Here is a 22034-nt window from a genome sequence, read left to right as displayed (position 1 = left end):
ATAAAATATAGCTATCTAATAATTTTTTCTCGCATATTCTATAAACTCACATTAAGACGATCCTCTCCACATTCCTTTCTCAATCCTTTCCTACCAATATCCTGTTACGTGAATGTGGAACGCTTCACGTAATAATTACCGTAACTCCTATTCTTTCCCGCTTCACAGCATTATTTATATTTGTAAATTTGATATTATATTATATTTATATTTGATATTATCCATGATCTGAAAGACTGATTAGAGATTCAGAATAAATTTTAGATCCTTTTGTTAATGGAAAAACTGTAAGCATTTATTTGGCACAAACATAGAACTTTTGGGGTATTAATCCCATATGCTGATTCAAATACTTGTTTGATGAATTTCGATTTAAATGAAATTAAAAATACTATAGGTTAAAAATATAAAAAATATTGGTTTAGTTATCTAACTTTATTCAAATATCGTATCGGTTATTTCTTACACACATACTTATGATGCATTGTGATTGAAGATTCTTTTTTTCACTATACTAAGGATAAACTCTATAATAAGAAAAATCTCTGATAAAGAAAAGGGATTTGAAAGTAATACTTTAATGCAAAATATATACTAGTATAGTATTCAAATCAAATACTTTTTAATCTTTTCGAATCCCTTTTTTTAATAATATTGAATTTTGTTTTCATCAAGATACAAAGTATTACCGATAGCGGTTTGCTCTGATCAAAATACGTAGAAGAACCGTGCAGCAAATATAGAGGCAGCACTTCTTCCGAAACTGGCACGCCATATTGTTGAATTTATGAATGAAACGGGCAAAATTAATAAACCCAAGCAATGGTATAATTCAAAAATTAATAAAATATACTTTTTGACCAGTAGTAATCGGTTGTATTCAAAGCAAGAAAAATTCAGAAGGGTAAAAAAAAATTTAAGGCCGTGTATAATAAATATAATGGAAAAAATTCAGCATTATTAAGTCGAATAGCCATATAAACATAGTCTCCACAGTTCAATTCCGCTTCTAAATACGTCATATGCTGGTCATTTTTCTATGGAGTGTCACTGGTACTCAGCAAAAAATAATTAAATTTCACAAGTTGGTCAATTTGACGTTTCCGACTTGATGTATTTGTATATGTTGTGATATAATAAGACTTTATGATTGAAAAAATTTTCGAAAAATTTATAAATTTATTTAAATAAAAATAAATTAATATTAAATCACATAATAAGCTTCAAAATTTTTGCCCGAATTTTGTACATTCTTATCACCAGTAGGCGTGACAATCTAGAGGCACGGTCCCTATACTATTTGGAAATGGGTATATTCGCTCCATGCCGAGTCTTAAATTTTTTTTTACCCTTCTGAATTGTTCTTGCTTTGAATATGACCGATTACTGCTGGTCATAAAGCATATTTTATTAATTTTTTAGTATTTGTTGAATTATTGCATTATTGAATTATTCCATTGCTTGATTTAATATTTTTGCCCGTTTTATTCATAAATTCAATAACAGAGCGTGCCACTTTCAGCAAAAGTGCTGCCTCTATATTCGCTGCACGGTCCCTAATCGTATAGTTCTGAGAAAAATGATATATATTGTTAGTAGAGTAATACAAAGTATGATGCTCAAAACAAGAAGTATCTTAATAGCTAATTTATCACTTTATTTTATTTTCTTTATTGATATAACCCAAAAGCACTATGGGAAATCACAGGGTTACAAAAATGTGTATATGAAATCACAGTGTCTTACACCAGTATGCTAAATTGTCACTTAATGAAAAATTTTGGAAAGGGGAAGAAGAAAAGATGGAGGAAAAGGGAAAAGGAGTGACCATTCAGTAGGAATCTTTCGGTAACCAAAAAAATAATTCAGGCAGTTCGGACCTGAAATCGAACACGAGCCTTTTGGTGACGCACTAATACTTCTTCCAGTCAAGCTATCCGAGAGATTATTCGTAACTACCTTTTAGTCAATCTAGTAAGATCCACCGAGCAACGCTACCGTCCATCTTACAGTATAGAGCCAACTTATTAGTCAACTTGATTAAATAGACTTTACAATTTTTTTATATACTTACTAGGAATTCGAATTGCGCGCATACGCGCGTGCTCTAATCCTGAACCAATAAGGAATCAGGGTCCATGTTTTCGAGTTATTTCGATACTAAGCTAACTTCAATCAACCATCAATTTTAATATATAGGATAAGCTATACTTGATTCACTACGAGTTTGATCTTTCAACAGTATATTTATTTATTTTTCTTAATTTTTTTTTTTATTTAATTTTTATTTAGTCGGTTTTAACAGCTATGGTCATATCGCCGACTTTTAACTGTTAGGAGTGGTACGTTTAGGTTGTGAAAATCTTAACCTACGCGGCAAGAGTCAAATCTCAATTTAGCTAGTTTCTAATAACAACTTGGAATTCGAACCCACGCCTGGCCGGTGAGTTAGTTCGAGTGCTCTATAGGCCGTGCGCCTTTGACCACTCAGCTTACGTCGTCAGTTTTTTTTTTAATTTCTTTTAACGAAAGTATTTGCAATTAATTCTCAAGTACCCAAGAAATAATTTAAGATAACATTTGTGGGAGTCTGGCCTGAAATATGCGATTTTCGTAGACAAATAACAAAAATTTTATCTTGAGACATGAATTTCCAATTATATTTGAAAAATACAAAAATTTCTCTTGAAACACTGGAGATCGGCAATCATCCTAAGTCACCTAAGTCTATTAATTTTTCGAACCAGCCCTCAAAAAACCGCTTCTCAAGAGCATCGTGAATTGTTTGCTAAGTGTTTTATTTATTTAGTTTGAGTTTATGGCAGCAAAAATTTCCACACTCCCAGTTTAACTAATCTTTATTACTTACATTAGTTTCCTCTTTGCAGTTGTACGGCGATAGTCCATGAGGATGATTTTGAAGTATAGGTTACAATTAATTAATGATGATTGCGAATACTAGGATTTATTAAGCACAGCCCGGGAAAAAATGGGGAGACATGAACAGACATGAGTCTTCAGGCCTGATCAGGCATGAATTGACCTGATCAGACATGGTCAGGTCTGAAAGCCCATTGTTACTTTTAATTAATTATTTTGCTTAATTTTATGGATATAGTAATTGATAGAGTCACACGCTATTCTCTATAATGAATTAAAATATAAAAAAAAAATTAGAAAAACGGTTCACCCTAAAGGCCATCCCTGCAACTTCCCACTAATTCCATACCTGGGCGCTTAAAATTCTACTTATGATATTTTTGAGATTTTTGAGCTCAAAATATAATTTATGTGATATTTTGAGCTCGCTGAGTTCAAAGAGATAATATTTCTATGCATTTGAGATCTCCCAGCTCAAAAGTCTGATAGAAGTTTCATAGAACACTATTTTTGGAATTTTCAAACCGCAATAACTTTTGAATGGATCAACCGGTTTTCACGCGGTTGGCGGCATTCTTCGAAGTTTTATTGTCTTCATAAGTTATTTTCAGGTTTTAATTGATCGAACCAAAAATTTCGGAGTAATCCCGAAAAAACACTTTTTTCGGTTTTCTTTCGTTCACGATATCTCTCGAACGAATCAACCGATTTTGACCAGCTTGGTGGCGATCGACGTGGTTTTTTATTGTCTAGAGCTGATTAGTTTTTGGAATCGATCGGTAGAGCCGTTTAAAAGTTATAAAAAAAAACCACATTTGAAAAAAATTTTTTTCTTAGTTTTTTCAAGATTTCTCAAAATCTATTGATCCGAATCGGTTCAAATTATACTCAAAATCTAAGTTTGGCCAAGCCCTTTCAAATGGCACCAACCACGATAAAATCGAATCAACCGTTCAAAAGTTATAAGCGGTTGACATACTTTCACACACACACACACACACACACACACACACACACACACACACACACACACACACACACACACACACACACACACGCAGACACGCACACACACACACGTGCACACACACACACATACACATACAGACATGCAGAATTCGTTGCGTATACTAGGTAAAGTCTCATTCCCTTCTGTAATTTCAATGTCTGGTTCCAGATCAACATTCATACTTTCTTCTTGATAATCTTGAGATGACATTATTTTAACTATTAATTTTCACTTAAGATTTTGGTTCTTAATAATTTATATACAATAATAATGATCGTTCGGCGTTCAATTTTTTAAATTAAAATTATCGGTCTCGTGATTATTAAATCTTGTCGTACTTGTTATTGCTGTCAATAGTCAATTAAATTTGTTTAGTATATTTATTTCTACACATGATATATACGTACAGTTTTGACAGTCGCGATGGTATGACACTTGCTGCCACTTCTTTTATTTTTAAGCCTTTATAGCCACCTTACCTATAACTTACTGTCAATCTACGTCCGCAATTTGAAGCAAACTTGACGGAAAGAGTTGGCAAAGCGAGCGATTACCTATTAGTTACCTATAACTTACTCTGCAAATAGACGTCAAAACTTACTGTAAAAGTATTTCCGTCAAATTGTAGTAAAGTTGAAAGGAAATTTAACTACAAGTTTGATTGTTAACTTGTATTCAAGTTGCGGCCGTAGATTTCCGTCAATTTGCTTACAACTGTTGTTGAGTGAAGAATTACCGCCAACTTGATGCATAAATTAACCTTAACTGCTGGAAGTCAACACTTATTGAGAAAGCGCTGGCTATCAGGGAGGTTATAATTTTTATTTACCGCCGGAGTGTCTGTGTGTGACGTAGTGCGCCATCTTACAGTACTATTAGGAACTGACTCTTAAGGTAAAGAAGGTAATGGGAGGTGGGAGAAATCGTATGCTCAGTCGTATTCGAAATTCCTTACGAGCATGTTCAGATTTTTCATGGATTAAAAAAAAATAAAAACACTCAAATTATTTTCATTATGTCAGTGATAAATAAAAATTAATAAATTTTTAAAAAACGAACCAATTGATTGGTTAATACGAAAATATTTTGAATTACTCCAAAAGAATTTTATTTAAAAGTTTTGCACATTCTACTGAATAATTTCAATAGCGTAAGTCAACTAAGTGTCTTAAAAAATAACTAAATAAATTTATATCACAAAAGAATTTGTGATTATGTAGTTGTGAATGTAGTAACGATGAGATAATCTCAATTTAACTAAGATTCGAAAAAGTTCGAATCTTTTTCGAATAGTTCGAATTTTTCGAATATTAGGTTCGAATTTGGAATCGAAGTATTCGATTCGATTCGCAACGAATTATTCGAAATTTCGAACATTCGCACACCCCTATATTGAATACGCTCAAGCCTCATACCTGTTCATGCCTGCCCATGTCTGTTCATCCCTGTTTATGTCTCAAACGTTGAATACGCTCAGGCCCGATCATACCTGCTCATGCTAAGGACCAAATATGCTAAGAAAAAATTTTTAAATATGGCATGTTCAGTGTATGTATATTAATTTCGATTAATAAGTTTGTAAATTATCAATGAACGGTACATTTTATTATTCAATAAATAAAAGTTTTTTGTTTATCATTAAAAACTTACCGTAGGGTAAACCTAATTAACTTTTCTAGGCATGAACAGGCCTGAGCATATTTAATGCTTCAAACATAAACAGTCATGGACAGACATGAACAGGCCTGATCAGGCATGGACATACGCTCAGGTCTGGTCAGGCCTGTTCATGTCTGAAGGGTTAAATACGCTCAGGTTTGATCATGCCTATTCATGTCTGAAGGGTTAAATACGCTCAGGTTTGATCAGGTCTGTTCATGCCTGATCAGGCCTGTTCATGCCTGTTCATTAGGGTGGGCCGAAAATCCGCTTTTTTAGAATTTCGTTTAGTAATAGCAAAAATATTGTTTATTAAGTTATAAAAAAATTTGGTGTGAAAGGAAAAAATTTTTGGTCAACATCTCAGGCTCGCCGATTGCAGTCAAAGATAAAAATACTCAAAAAATTTTTTCATCAACTTATTTTGATCGGAAATTTTATGCTCTACAAAAAAGTCCCTTACACAAAATTACGTAGGACCCATAGATTCAGAGATAATTCCAATTTTAGTATCAAAATAGTAGATTTTCGTCATTTAAATAATCTTGTTAGTTTGAAATCTAATTATAAGTTCTCCATTCGACAGGAAATTAAATTTTCTATCAGAATGATTCTTTGTAAAATTTTTTACAAGTGATAATTATTAAAATTATTTAAATTTTCGTTCAAAAAGTGGCATTGTCGATAGTAAATGAATTATATCTTGGTATAAAACGTAATCAAATTCTTATCAGTTTTAGTAATCAGTCCTATGTCTAATAGAGTCGATGTTACAACGGCTGCAGTGGTGCGAGCACTTAAGTTATACCTTTGGCTGGTAAGAGCAGTTTCTTTGAATTCAATTCTATTTTTACTTTGAAGAGATTAAAATCCATGTTTCTTCTTTGTCTGTAGCTTGGTTCATATAATGAAATTGTTTTTCGGCAAAGTACTGTTAATGGAAGAAGTCGATTTTTGAGAAAAATTTATTTCACTGAATGATGAATTAGAAGATAAGTCTGAAGATACCAAATTTTGGTTTAAATCTGAGATACTACGAGGTAAACGTTCTGTATATTCATCATTCGGCTCTGGGATGTTCAAAAATTGTTAAGAGATTTTTCGTAAGCGTGTAGTTCTCTGATCTGCGAGAAATTCGTGTTGAGTGACAGGTATTTTTTTTAACTTCTCGCTAAAAAAATCGAAGATTTTCAAAAATCGGGAAGTTATTGTTTTCACCCCGTTTTACGAAAATCGAGTTTTCATCGAATCTCGACGTTTCGAGGTCCTAGGAAGCTTCCCTGACTATTCCCGCGATGGTGTCTGTATGTCTGTATCTATGTATGGGTGTGTGTGTGGATGTATGTGAACCTCTCATAACTTTTGAATGGCTTGACCGATTTGATCGCGGTTGGTGCCATTCGAAAGGGCTTGACTAAACTTAGATTTTGAGTATACTTTGGAACGATTCGGACCGGTAGATTTTGAAAAATCGCAAAAAAAGTACGAAAAAAAATTTTTTCAAATGGAGATTTTTTGGAATAACTTTTAAACGGCTTTACCGATCAATTCCAAAAACTAATCAGCTTTTAATATCAAAAAACCACGTCGATCGCCGCCAGTCCGGTCAAAATCGGTTGATTCGTTAGTGAGTTATCGTTGACGAAAGAAAACCGAAAAAAGTGCTTTTTTCGGAATTACTCCGAAATTTTTCGTTCTATCGATTAAAACTAAAAGATTCTTTATGAAGCTTAAAAAACTGCGTCGAATGCCACCAACCGCGTGAAAATCGGTTCATTCATTCAAAAGTTATTGCGATTTGAAAATTCAAAAAATAATGTTTTATCAAACTTCTTTTGGCTCGAAGAGCTCAAAAGCGTACAAAATCTATTTTTTTGAGCTCGGAGAGCTCAAAATAACACAAATTGTATTTATGAGCTCGAAGAGCTCAAAAACGTCATAAGTGCAATTTCAAGCGTTTAGGTATAGAATTGGCGGGAAGTTGCAGGGATGGCCTTCAGGGTCAACCGTTTTCCTAATTTTTTCTTCTGGACAGTTGCAGATACTGAATTCAATACATTTACAAGAGCTTACATTGAATAGTTTTTTTGAATCAGTCCTGTAATCATTAATTTTTTGCTCTCCAGATGACGAAGAATAGCGAATATTACTTACTATTTTTTTAGCTTTCAAATTTTTTTCATGTTGAGCAATTATTAATTGGATAATTCGTTTCGTTGAAACTGTTGGGATAGAAATCATAGAGAATAACTTCTCTACGTCTGTAGCTACAATACTTGCAATTTGAGAAAGTGATGGCTCAAATTGATTCTCGTTTTTTCTTCCTTGCCTTAGGTAATTACAATACCTCACAATGTCTTCCTTGCTTGGAAGATGATCCTTGGGTAATTTCTCTGGCTCTTCAAATATAGAACACGCTGACATTTTGAGAAAGTGCTTTGTACTACTGTTAATAAAATCAGTATGGAGAAAAAATGTTAGAAATTTGCAGCCAATGTTCAAATTGATAATTAAGAAATTCCATAAAGTATACTTACAAAACAATAAGAAAATAATAATAATTTGATGACAGTTATTTTCTTAACGTATGTCCCAATTTAAGTAAACTATTGAACTGAACACAAAATGTCAGGAAACTTTTTTTTAAGGTTATGTATTTTAATGAAAAGTATTTAAAGATAAAAAAGGAAATTTATAGGACAATATAGAACGCCACCTGTTGGCAATCGCTAAGACAAACGGATTGCTCTCTTTGCAGAAGTCTACTCTAGCGCTAGTAGTGGATGTACCGTGAACGAAACTTTGAAAAATGTTATACTAATTTTTATCGGAAATTTGTAATTATTATAAAAAATATTAAAGGCACGTGATTCAATATAAGAACTTTTTTTGTAGAAAATTTAATTTTGTAGACAATAATTGATTTATTAATCATTTTACACCAAGATATAATTCATTTACTATCGAAAATGCCACTTTTTAAACGAAAATTGGAATAATTTTAATTTTAATAATTATTACTCGTAAAAAATTATGCAAAGAAATATTTTGATAGAAAATTTAATTTCCTGTCGAATGGAGAACTTATAAATAGATTTTAAACAAACAAGATTATTAAAATGGCGAAAATCTACTATTTTGATACTAAAATTGGGATTATCTCTGAATCTATGGGTCCTACGTAATTTTGTGCAAGGGACTTTTTTGTAGAGCATAAAATTTCCAATCAAAATAAGTTGATGAAAAAATTTTTTGAGCATTTTTATCTTTGAGATTATTATTATTATTATTATTATTATTATTATTATTATTATTATTATTATTATTTTTAAACTTTTTATTAATTTTATCAACCGTGATTTATTATAATTCTTCTAACCCGTTATCACCTATTCGGTCATTTTTATGCTAGTATAAATCTAATTTCAAGTGGATGGAAATTTCCATCTTCACTAACGATTTGAGACAATTCGTCTTCGGATAGTTAGGTCGATGGGTAACCATCGAACTTGAACACTAGTTAGCTGGTGAATGCTAGTATCTGTTCGACTATATGTTAAGTATTAACGTTGATAAAATTAATAAAAAGTTTAAAAATATAAAAGCGCCTAGAAAATGGAAACAGAAGTACTACAGTTTATATCGTAGTATGGAGTTTAAAGGGAGGAGGTAGCATAGTATTGACAACTACTGAGAGTTAAGTGTATACTGAGAGAAAGTAAGTGGAGAATGACCCGGTAGCTTAACTGGTAAAAGCATCCTGACATGTAATCGGGGAGATCCAGGTTCGATTCCTGGCTTGGTTAATTTTTCATGGATTTTTTCAAAAAGTTGCCCTTTATTCTCAGTAGCTTTCCATCGTTAATACTTAACATATAGTCGAACAGATACTAGCATTCACCAGCTAACTAGTGTTCAAGTTCGATGGTTACCCATCGACCTAACTATCCGAAGACGAATTGTCTCAAATCGTTAGTGAAGATGGAAATTTCCATCCACTTGAAATTAGATTTATACTAGCATAAAAATGACCGAATAGGTGATAACGGGTTAGAAGAATTATTATTATTATTATCGTGAGAGGATGTAGTTTTTAGAGTGCTCTAAAAATTGTTGATATTCATAGTTAATAATGTATTGATAATAGAATATTACGTACTATTGTGTTTATAAAGTGACAATAAACAATATAATATAATATTTTGGTTGATTAAATCAATTATTTTATTGTTATTTCAATATAAAGTGAAACTGATCTTGGTGAGGTTAGAGTGCTGTTGTTTTGTGTGTGTGGGTGCTGGGAAACCGGTACAAATACATAACAGAAAATGTCTAATCAGATTTGTTATGGTTGTAAACAGAACACAGTGAAAAATCCATTCATATGTTTAAATTGTAAGAATGTTTTCCACAAAAGCTGTAGGTCAAAAAAACACAAATATTTAAACACGCTAAATGAGCTAGTGCCATGTGTGGGTCATGATATGGATGATATGGATACGGAGAGTGTTAAGTCTACGGAAAGTTCAAGTTCAAGAAGATTTAAAAGAAAAAGAACAGAAGAAGAAGAAAGTGATATAGAACATAAATTGGATTTGTTGCTAAGCATTCATGATAATATCGAAGAGAATTACGATGTTTTCAAAATGGAAGTTAAGCAACTCATTAAGGATGAAATAAAGAGGGAATTACAGGCAGCTAGAAATGATATAGTTAGTGAGGTAACGAAATCAGTAACTAATGCAGAGCGCAAGGAACTAGTGGAATTGAACCGTAATACAGTGACTGGAAAGGAAAGTAGTGACACCTATGCAGGGCGACTAAAGAAATCACAATTGGAAAGTATTATTGTGGAACCAAAGGCGAAGCAGAACACGACAGCTACTGTACAGCAGGGGGTAATCACTTCTTGCCCCCTCCACGCCGAATTTTGTCAGTCCGTTTGATTCACTCCGATAACTTGACAAACCAAAATTTCGAGAAAAATCACTACCGTTGATTTGGTAGCCCTGAGTCATAGATAACAAGTAAGAATTTCTATATTATCTACAAATCGTTCAGAATGTTCGCCATTTTCGAACACGTGCTTGTATTGCTGAGATGTGAAGAGTTGTGATCAATTGCGATTCAGTTTTATAGCAGCACTAAGCAAATTTATAATCGTGCTTTAATTAAATTGTTATTGTGTGTGTGAAAAAGAACATTAATATGTCTTGGTGTTGCGTTAATAGTTGCCGACACACAAAAAAAAATTCGTGCCGATTTCACAGGTTCCCGAACGACCCAAAAGTGTAAGTAAAATTTATTGTTTGGTTAGGTTAAGTTATATTGATTATGAAATTAAATGATATTTGATAATTATTTTAATGAAATATTTATGACAGAAAAAAATTCTTTTGAAATGCCACTAGTAGAAATTATATGAAACCAAGAATTCAAATTTCCAGAAATAATACTTAAACTGAAATCGGTAGACGTCTGACTACTGTTTCAATTTTTTTAACAAATTAACTATTAAAAAAATTATTTTCTACAAATAACTCATAATTTTTTCAATATTCACATAAGGAATTTAAAAATAAATTTTGTAATAATTTTATTATAATAGAAATCTTCAGAATTGTTAAATTACTGCCAATTTTTAGAACCAAAAATGAATTTCTTTTTCAGCTGTGCTGCATGGGTTCAATCAGTCCGAAACGAAGACTTTCTCTTCCTAAATGAAGCAATTTTGCATTCAAAGAAATTTGTCTGTAGCTGTCGTTTCAAAGATTGAAAAAAAACCATTGTGATAATATTAATAAAAATTTTTTTGTTTTATAATTTGTGATAATTTTTTTGAATTGTTTATTTAAATACTCCTAATTTGGTAAAATTTTTTAATGGAACTCACCTTAAAAGTAAAGCCTACTGTCTTATTTCTAATTTTTTCTTACAATATAAAGACATAATTTCATTTTTTTACCGCTTAAATTCGTTACATCTCTATTTTCTTATTATCTATTTACTTAATTATATATCTATTAGTTTTATTTAATTAACATAAATTTAAATTAGGTTCAAAAATTAAATTTAACATTTGTTTTTCGAGTGCAATAAAAAAAAAAAAAAAAAACAACTTCGTATCGGACCCGAACCCCAACTCGAAAATCAATAGACCGAGCACTTCAATATTTGACCATTCGGTGCAATGATGTAAATGTTGAAGATATTTTAAATATTCATTTTGGTACATCAAGTTATTTGAAAAAATTTGTTAATTATTGTTTTTTATGAATTAAGGTCAGAGCCCCAATAGATGCTTAGGAACCAGTATATTCACGAATATAGATATACAAATACATGGAGTGATCATATACTGGTTCCTGAGCATCTATTGGGGCTCTTACCTTATAGGCTTGTAAAAATTATTGAATTTTTGAGGATGAAATTATTATCACCTTTAATTTTACGTTTTCAAAAACTCCCGCTTCTTCATTTCGGCTTCAGGATACACAAGCAAGAGTGCGCTCCCATATTCTTTTTACATTGCTGCCTTATTAAAAAAATGAAATACCGTGGATCACGCTTTTAAGTTGGTATTGAAATATCCAACCGACTGACAAAATTCGGTCCCATCTAAATATATTGAGTGCTTGCCCCCTGCTGTACAGAAACTTAAGAAGAGTGTAGATGTTGGCAAACTTGGGCTGGGTGTAGACAAAATAAATGAAACGAAAAGTGGGAAGGTTATAATTGGATGTAAACAAAAGCAAGATTCACATGTATTACTAGAAGAGTTAAAGAAAAATATTGGGAATGAGTACAATATTAAATTGAATGATAAGAAGCTTCCAAAGTTAAAGATAACTGATATAGAAGAGGATATAATTTCAGATAAAAGTGATGAGGAAATTATAAAAACGGTACAAAAACGAAATAATTTGGAATTGGAGCAAAACAGTAAAATGTTAATAAAAAAGAAAGCAGTTGGAAAGAAAAAGGATGGATTTATTATTATAGAAGTTGACCCAAAAATCCATAAAAAATTGTTAGATTTAAACCGGATAAAACTTGGATGGAATAAATGTCGTGTCTCAGACTGTGTCAGTGTATTGAGATGTTACAAGTGCTGGGGTTATTATCATTTTGCGAAAGATTGTAAAACAGGAACTAAATGTAGAAAGTGTGCTGGTGATCACAAGGAAGAGGATTGTAGCAGTACGGATAAGAAGTGTGTCAATTGTATAAAAATGAAATAAGTATTTAAAGTAGATAATATTGAGGTTAATCATTGTGCAAATGACACTAATTGTGAGTATTATAAAAGAATGAGAAACAGAGCGCAGAAAAATATCAAATACTGTACTGAATAGCAAAGAATAACAAGTAGAAAGCATTCACTAGGAGGTCAGATGTTGTTTATAAATATTCAGGGTTTACTGTGGCACTTGGATGAGTTGAAAAGTTTGTTGGTGAACAAAAGGCCTGATATAGTATGTGAAACTGAAACACGTTTGACAGCTGATGTCAGTGAATATGAGTATGAAATAAATAATTACAATAATATTAAAATGTTATCGTGTAATAAAAGAACAGGAGGCGTTATTTTATATATAAGAAAAGACTTTAAATATGAAATAATGTATAATATGGTTGATAATGTGGATGCTGAACTAAACATGTGGATGTGTAGTGTCAAGCTCAAAGGTATATTTGAAAATATTATAGTCAGCAATGTATATCATTCTCCAAACCAGAGTAATGGTATATTTATCGAAAGAGTAATGCAGGAGTATTAAAATTTAAGTGAAAAAGGACAAGTAATATTGGTGGGTGATTTTAATATTGATGTAAGCAAAGAATCACAATATTCCAGAAAATTAATAAAAGAAATGAAAAGTGTGGGTATGAATCAATGGGTTCAAGAATATACTCGAGTGACATCAAATTCTAAAACTATAATTGATCTAGTGTTTGTGAATAAAATTATACATACTAAGGTTTTAGAGGTACCAAGGATTACAGATCATTTTATTGTACAAGTCTCTTTACCAGTAGTTAAAATTAAAAGTAAGAGCAATATTAATGATATATGTGTAAAGTACAAAAGAGATTATAGTAATTTTAATTATGCTAGTTTACAAAGAAATATCTGTAATTACTTTAAAAATCTATGTACTGATAGTATAAAATATAAGAGTGGAACTGTAGATGAAAAAATAAGTCTTTTGACAGATGTTATTGTAAATAGTATTGATGCCGTAGCACCAATTAAAAAATTTACGTATAAAAATAAATGGGAACAGAGTAAATGGTTTAATAGTCAAATACATGAATTGATAGGTCTTAGGGATAAAGCATATCAGGAATTTAAGAATAAAAATTGTAAATTTTTATGGGAAAAGTATAAAAGGTTGAGAAATGTAGTAGTATCTGAAATAAGAAAAACAAAAAGGGAGTATTATGAAAAATTGGTTGACTCTCAAAGAGGAAACTCAAAAATGCTATGGAAAAATATGAAATCTATATTAGGCAATAAAAATCAAAGCGAACTAAAATTAGAAATTAATTTTAATAATCAATTAGTCAGAGATAATGATTGTATTGCTAATAAATTTAATAATTACTTTGTAGAGAGTGTTGAAGATATTGTCAAGGACATTGATAAAAGTGATTGTCTCGAGAATGACTTTGGGTATGATGAACCAATAACGAGTTTTGATAAACTGATAGAAGTAGATGAAACGGAATTAAATAAGATAATTAAAAAAATAGATAAGAACAAGGGTAAAGTAAATACAATATCTTATGATATGATCAGTAAAATATGGAATGTCGATAAAGTGGTAGTTAGACAATTAATTAACTGTAGTTTAGGGTCATCAAAAATTCCGAATGAATGGAAAAACTCGTTGATTCATCCTATACCTAAAGTTAAAGGTACTAATAAGGCGGAGGAGTACAGACCGATTAACACATTACCTGAATTAGAAAAAATTTTAGAAGTGGTTAAAAATAGATCAATAGAACACCTTGATAGGAATAATATATTAAAGGAAGAACAGTCGGGCTTTAGAATACATCATTCGTGTGAGACAGCATTACAAAATACAATGTGTGAATGGAGAAATGAAATTGATCAAGGTAATATGATAGGAGTAGTTTTTATAGATTTTAAAAGAGCATTTGAGACGATTGACAGAAATAGACTAATAAGAAAGTTAAAAATGTATGGTGTGAGTGGTAGTGCATTGGAGTGGTTCCAATGTTACTTAAATGATAGAACTCAACAAGTGAAATTTGGTGAGGCTATCTCAGATAGGATTTCTGTCAATCACGGTGTGCCGCAAGGATCTATTTTGGGGCCCCTGCTCTTCATTTTATACATAAATGATGTTGAAGATATTGCAAAAAAGTATGGCTGTAGATGTAAATTATTTGCGGATGATAAGATGTTATATTACAGTGCAAAAAATGAAAAAGAAATAGAAAATGTTTTAAATAAGACACTGGAGGGTCTAGGAGTGTGGCTAAATGTTAATTCACTTAAAGCGAATGTTAAAAAGACTGTCTTTATGTTAGTTAGAGATAGAAGAAAAAAGAATGTTAAAAGCATAGAGTTGTTATTAGCAGGGGAAAAAATTATGCAGTGTAGTGAAACCAAATATTTAGGCGTAATGTTAGATGAATTCCTATGTTTTGATAGGCATACTTACTATGTTATTAAAAAAGTCAACACTAGAATTAATTTAATGTACAGACTGAGTACTTATATAAGTGATTACACAAAGGTATTAATTTATAAATCGATGATAGCTCCGTATTTTGACGATTGTTCAACTCTTTTGATAAATATTAATGAGGAATGTGTGAAAAAATTACAAAAATGTCAGAATAAAGCGATGAGAATAATACTCAGAGTAAATAGATATACGCCGATTAGATGTATGTTAGATGCACTATGTTTTCTGTCGGTTGAAGAAAGAATCAAATTTAATGTGTGTGTGTTTGTATATAAGATGAAAAATAATTTGTTACCAGACTATTTAAATAGAATTGTTGTAGATAATGAACATAATTATAATACAAGATACAAAAATAGACTATTGGTACAAAGAACAAGAACTGTAAGTGCTCAAAAAACAATAAATATGCATGGTTTTCCATTATTTAACAAGTTGAATATAGAGACAAAAAATGCAAGTAATTTAGTAATATTTAAAAAATTATTAAGAGAAGAAATAAGAGAAGGAAAACTGTAAAAAAATTGTAGACAGAACTTAAGTGTTGATCTGTGATAAAAGATCTAAGATCTTTTATAATTTTTTATTGTATGCTGTAGCTTAAAGCTAAAATAAAGAAACTATTATTATATTATTATCTTTGACTGCAATCGGCGAGCCTGAGATGTTAACCAAAAATTTTTTCCTTTCACACAAAATTTTTTTATAACTTAATAAACAATATTTTTGCTATTACTAAACAAAATTCTAAAAAAGCGGATTTTCGGCCCACCCTACTGTTCATGTCTGAAGGGTTAAATACGCTCATGTCTGATCAGGCCTGTCCATGCCTGTTCATGTCTGAAGCGTGAAATATGCTCAGGCCTGTTCATGCCTGTCTATGCCTGTTCATGTTTGAAGCTTTAAATACACGGAAAGAAAATTGTACGAAAAATTACAATGAAAACATCGTAATTTTTAGTATAGGACATTGTAGCGCCGGACCAGAACTCAATCATCATAATTTATACGATGCAACATCGTAAATTTCTATCAGTCAAATTAAAAAGAAGTTTAGGTCACCGAAAAAATAATTCTGTATCACCGAGGAATCGAACCCGGTGTCCTCTCCACCACAAGTCCAAGGTTTATCCCTTTACGCTATCGGAGGGAATATCTAAATTTTCTGTTCAGTCACATAATAAGACCCTTCATACAGTAGTTGGTCATCTTTCGGTGGAGGCGTCACAAACTACTGGACTCTGTCTCTCTTTTATTAAAACAAATAGTATGCGTCCTTATTTACTTGCTCTTACGGAAAAAAAATTTACTAAATAACATTGTAATTTTCAATAATTCAAATTGTATTCTGTAGACGGCAGCATCGTAAAAATCAACATACTGAAAGTCTAGTCCTGGATTACGATGTTACCATTGTAATTTTTCATAGGATTTTTTTTCCGTGTAGAATCGGTTATAAATTAAAAATGCTATCGTGCTGACAAGCCGCGTTATATCGTATATATATATATATATATATATATATATATATATATATATATATATATATATATATATATATATATATATATTAGGGTGCTTTTTTTTTGCGACTATTTTTTTTTCAAGCTTCCATCCCGAAATTTTGTTGGAAATACACCCAAAAAAATTCCCTGAAAGTTTGAGCCCTTAATATTAATATTAAGTACTCCTACACAGCGTGTGAAGATTTCCCATTTGAATTATACGAGAACTTTCATTTTTTTTTTTAAATTTCTATAGCTCAGTGGCATTTCATAGCATCGCTTTGACCATGGACGGGTTTTTTTCAGAATTAAATGCTCTACAAAAGTGTCCATTGTCGCGAAGTCGTAACACATACTGGCGGGGTAGTACGGACCGCCAAACCGAATTTTTTATAGAATTCTTGTTTTTTCACTCATTATCTCATAAACAACAAGACATACAGAAAAAATGTAAATAATAATTTTGTAGGAAATTCAATTCTCTACAAAAAAGGTCCTCAGCTTCAAATCACTAAGATCGATATTTTCTGAGATATTAATCATTGAAGTTTACCTAGCATTGAATTTCCACAAAATGTTGAATCAAATCTTAAAAAATATTGATTTTTTTCTTTTTAGGAGGTACAGGGAGTTCATCCTCAAAATCAGAATATGTTCGTTTCAACCCACTGGAATTTGATGATAGACTACAAAAACTTGCTGGCATCGAATGTTGCGATAATTTCATGCCTAAAACAATTTTTTCAGAATTAAATAAATAAACCCAATCGATTCAAATATTTTTCAAATTTTATATTCAGCTTCTGTTATCCAGAAGCAAAGATATTCTTTGAATTGAGTTTCCGTCAATTTTCCCCAATAAAAATAAGACAAAATGATATATATGTGTTTTAAATTTATTGGTTACAGAGAATTTAATTTTTTAATAGCGTGGGAATTTTCGACTGCAAAAAAATCGAAAACAAATTTTTTTTTTTATTCAAGTCAAAATTTTTGTCAAAATTGAATAAATTTTGATTTATCTCACTTATTCAGATTTACTTGATAGAAATTTTACCAAAAATGATAGACTAATAATTAGAAAAAAAGTTATGAATCTAGAAACAAATTTTAAAATATTGAAAAATTATATAGAATTCAATTTTCAGAAAATGAGGTTAAGACAATTAGAATTTTAATGCGAATTAAATTTTACAAGTAAGTAGAAAAAATATGAGTCTAAATTATAAGAAATTGTTTTCGATTATTAAAAAATGATTGATTGTTGAGCTTGATAATTTATAGTTGTATGTGAGAAGAAACTAACCAATTTCGTCTGTATTATTCTCATTATCTTCATTTGTTATCTCCTGTTCAGTGTCAGATTTATTCTGAAAAGTTTCCACCGGCAAGAAATTAGTAACGGGCGAGTGAAGATTGGTTTTCCCCTTTTGACACTCATTCAGAAATTGTTGCTGCTCTTTTGGCAAATTCTTAACCATTGTGGAATTCGAAATATCGAACAATTTATCTAGTTTTTGGTTAAACTTTTCAACATTCTGTTTTTGTGCTTTCGATTTTTTTTCCCTCTTGTGATGTGTCTTCACTTTTATATATTCGGCATAAAATTTTTCCAACTTCGTAAATTAAAAATTTTTTACGTTAAATTTGTAACTTAATAAATAAGTAATTACTAATTATAATTATGATACGAATAAAAAAATCATTATTTTTTAAGATTTGATTCAACATTTTGTGGAAATTCAATGCTACGTAAACTTCAATGATTAATATCTCAGAAAATATCGATCTTAGTGATTTGGTGCTGAGGACCTTTTTTGTAGAAAATTGAATTTCCTACAAAATTATCATTAACATTTTTTCTGTATGTCTTGTTGTTTATAAGATAATGAGTGAAAAAACAAGAATTCTACAAAAAATTCGGTTTGGTGGTCCGTACTACCCCGCCAGTATGAGTTACGACTTCGCGACAATGGACACTTTTGTAGAGCATTCAATTCTGAAAAAAACCCGTCCATGGTCAAAGTGATGCTATGAAATGCCACTGAGCTATAGAAATTTAAAAAAAAAAAATGAAAGTTCTCGTATATTTCAAATGGGAAATCTTCACACGCTGTGTAGGAGTACTTAATATTAATATTAAGGGCTCAAACTTTCAGGGAATTTTTTTGGGTGTATTTCCAACAAAATTTCGGGATGGAAACGAAAAAAAAAAAATAGTCGCAAAAAAAAAGCACCCTAATATATATATAAAAACATAGATATATAAACTTTTGAACGAACTACATTTTCTGACTCAGCTCGACAAACTGAGTCAGAAAATAGCTAAATTTTTTAAAAGTTACGCCATGAGGACGGCTGCAATAGTTAGATATTTATAAAATCTTCTAAAAAGGTGAAAGAAAAAGTACAACAAGATGATATTTTATTTATTCCTGATGAAAATAAAGGCCACTCTTTACTGAAAGCTGCTGAAAATAAAGTCCAAGAGTTTCTTAGAAGTCAAAATGCCAGTCGAGCCAACCTTCAGCTAACGACTGATGACCAAATTCAGACACCCGAAGAATTCAGTAAATGCGCAAAAGAACATGGATGAATTATCGCCTGTGTATTATTTCAATGTACTCCTTGAATGCTATTTTGAAGTATAAACGAATAATTTTCAGAAAAATCAACAACAAGTACTTGTTCAACTTTCAGGTGTGTTTTTGTAAGCTGAAAATATTCTGCCTATTGTTGAGCTACGAAGTCATGCTGAACCAATTTTGGAAGATTCTATTAAAACATCTACAAAATAGTCACTTGATTTAATAATTGTCTCTAAGGAACACCGATCTACTTGAGTCCATTGTTGACATGTAATTTCATCTAAAAAATTCTCCCTGAGAAGATTTTGTACTGTATTCCTAAATTTTGTTGAGCCAGGACATTTATTACATTTTCCAAAGTAGCAGTCATTCGTTGGTGGTTGACAGATAAACATTTTGATGCAATCCCGATATGAATATAACGGTTGGCTTTCATTTTCGAGCTTCAATTTTCCAAATTTTGCACCATCAAATAAAAGTTTAAAATTTTCGTGAATAAGGCAAATAAATATACTACGTGAGTACCAGATGAACCAGCAAGAACACGTTCAGATGTTCTGAAACTCGCACATTTTGAAAAACCTAGTTTATCAAATGGGTATTTTTGTTTAAACGATTGGTAAATTTCGGTAAATAGCGTGAAGCGCGTGAGGTTGTGCTTTATACTGACTCGTCAAGGTCAAGCAATTTTGTGATCTTTAAATGCCTCTATCACAACCATATTACACTTATACAATGATATAAGTAGATGTACACCGAAAAAACACTTAAATTAAACCATCTTTTACTTTCTAAAATCATTTCATGTTGCTATTTTAAAAAAAATTTTACGTGGACGTCCGGATGTCATCCCATTTTGGATGTACCAATAATTACTCCCGAACAAATTGATATTTCAAGACCGGACCTTTTTTATTAGTTTAAGAATTCGATGAACTGGGTCCGTATTTTATATCAGTGGCCTAGCTTACGTATTTTTTTTTTTTTTAATTGAATTTTTATTAAAATTCACTACGATACAACCGTACAAAGCCAAATGAACTTTTCTTGTTTGTCATTCGTACATTGCGTTCTCTGCGCGGGGTCATAATACGTTCAGTTAGTGAGTCAAGTGAGGTATTGTTAAGGTTTGGGTTAGCCGCTCGTCAGACCAGACGAACTCTGTCACACAGTACGTTCCTTGTGCAGAGTAACTCTACTGTAAATAGATAGTAAGAATTAATTTATAGTTTTAAGTGATTTTAGTGTATGTGCGAGTGCACAACTTGTTAATTAATTTTGTTATTAATAAATACCGGTTATATTGTTAAATAAAAATTTATTTATTTCAGATCAGCTTCCTCCACTCTCTCTCCCTGTAAGATAAGCTCAGTTCCGGTTCCAAGAACCACGATTAAAAATCCTGGTGGTGCCCTTTTATTTATTAATTTAGATTCATTTTGTTTAGTTTTATTATTTCAATTAATTTAATTTAAGGGTCCAATTGAGCGGCTAAACTCTCGTTACATCCTTATTTAGGTGATGTTCGAATTTTGTTTCACGATAGTCCTAAATCGGTTCCAAATCTATAAAAAAAAATTAGAAAAACGGTAGACCCTGAAGGCCATCCCTGCAACTTCCCAAAAATTCCATATCTAGGTGCTTAAAATTGCACTTATGAAGTTTTTGAGCTCTTCGAGCTCTTCTGATCACTTCGAAATCAAATGGATAAAATTTATAGAAGATTAAATTAAATAACGAGAAAGCATTAGCATTAGTAGCTTAAAAGACCCCATTAGGCGGGGACCCCATTACTGACACTTTCTTTGATTTTGGTACTTATTCAATTAATAAAATCATTAATTTCAATGATGAATATATTATTTATAATCTTTAAGACCTTTAGATCAAAAAATTTTTTAATTTTTATTCCAAGTAGAACATTTTTTCATTGAATGAAAAAGTGCCACTAATAGGTGTTAAAGGTGCCACTAATGGGGTCTTTTACCTTAACCATTTGTAAATGATTTTGATAGAGTTGAGAAAATAAATATAGGTTATGAATATTTCAGAATTAATTTTGATGTAAAAAGTTAAAATTAAATCTGATAGATGGCAGCATAATCAGTTTCTAAAATGTTCTTATCCTAAAATTTAAATTTGAAACTAGAGTTTATCAATATTTTTACCAATTAAAGTCAAAATCTTTTAACAACTTATCAAAAATATTTTATGTATCTTAAAATTTAGAAAACAGTTAAAACATACAGCAGGTCAAAAATAAAAGAAAATGAGTGTAATTGTTATTTTAGGGTCACGATCACCTTGAAAGTTTTCTGAAAAAAAACCATCGAGATTAAAAATTATAACCCTTTTTTTATTTTTGAATTAATAAATGACGATAAAAATGGAAAAACCATAAAATCGACTAGAACTTTGATTTTGACCTCGAATAACTTGAACCAGTCAAAATAGCGAAAAAAAATAAGAGACCTTTTTTTTTTAGAGCGTTAAATTTGCTAGAAGAATTGTCATTGGTCGACATGATCTGTTCATTATTGCATAATGAAAAAAAATTTCAAATTATTAACAGAACTTTTCCCATTTTATTTCCATTTAAAACTTTGGATATTAGGGGGGGGGGCGGGTTAATATAAAAATTAAGAGCTAAAATTTGGCATGAATTATT

General features: G+C 31.0%; 2 protein-coding genes across 5 annotated transcripts in view; one reads left to right on the top strand and one right to left on the bottom strand.

The window, feature by feature from the left end:
- Positions 1–22034, top strand: part of LOC123273313 (neurocalcin homolog) — a 265515-nt gene that overhangs the window by 217230 nt on the left and 26251 nt on the right. The window contains exons 1-2 of one of the 4 annotated variants that reach the window (XM_044740722.1): positions 14752–14766; positions 20949–20955. The exons of the other annotated variants lie outside the window; for them this stretch is intronic. The gene's annotated coding sequence lies outside the window, so the exon portion shown is untranslated. Of the gene's footprint in view, positions 1–14751; positions 14767–20948; positions 20956–22034 lie in introns of those variants that run through there. 4 annotated transcript variants of the gene reach the window in all.
- On the bottom strand, positions 17292–18396 carry LOC123273316. The gene is made up of 2 exons (XM_044740724.1): positions 18085–18396; positions 17292–17507 (listed from the first exon to the last, which is right to left on the bottom strand). The coding sequence occupies exons 1-2, from the start codon at positions 18257–18259 to the stop codon at positions 17368–17370; spliced, it is 315 nt and encodes a 104-aa protein (XP_044596659.1). The 5' UTR covers positions 18260–18396; the 3' UTR covers positions 17292–17367.

This window comes from Cotesia glomerata, linkage group LG10, assembly GCF_020080835.1.
Source record: "Cotesia glomerata isolate CgM1 linkage group LG10, MPM_Cglom_v2.3, whole genome shotgun sequence".
Taxonomy (NCBI): Eukaryota; Metazoa; Arthropoda; class Insecta; order Hymenoptera; family Braconidae; genus Cotesia; species Cotesia glomerata.
The sequence above is the reverse complement of the archived record's forward strand: the minus strand, read 5'-3'. Positions and strand labels throughout refer to the sequence as shown.

Coding starts and splice junctions, on each gene's coding strand:
- LOC123273316 (XM_044740724.1), bottom strand. CDS start 18,259: ATGGTTAAGAATTTGCCAAAAGAGCAGCAACAATTTCTGAATGAGTGT. Junction 17,508..18,084: donor GAATAATACAGACGAAATTG/GTTAGTTTCTTC, acceptor AAATTGTTTTAG/GCATGAAATTATCGCAACAT.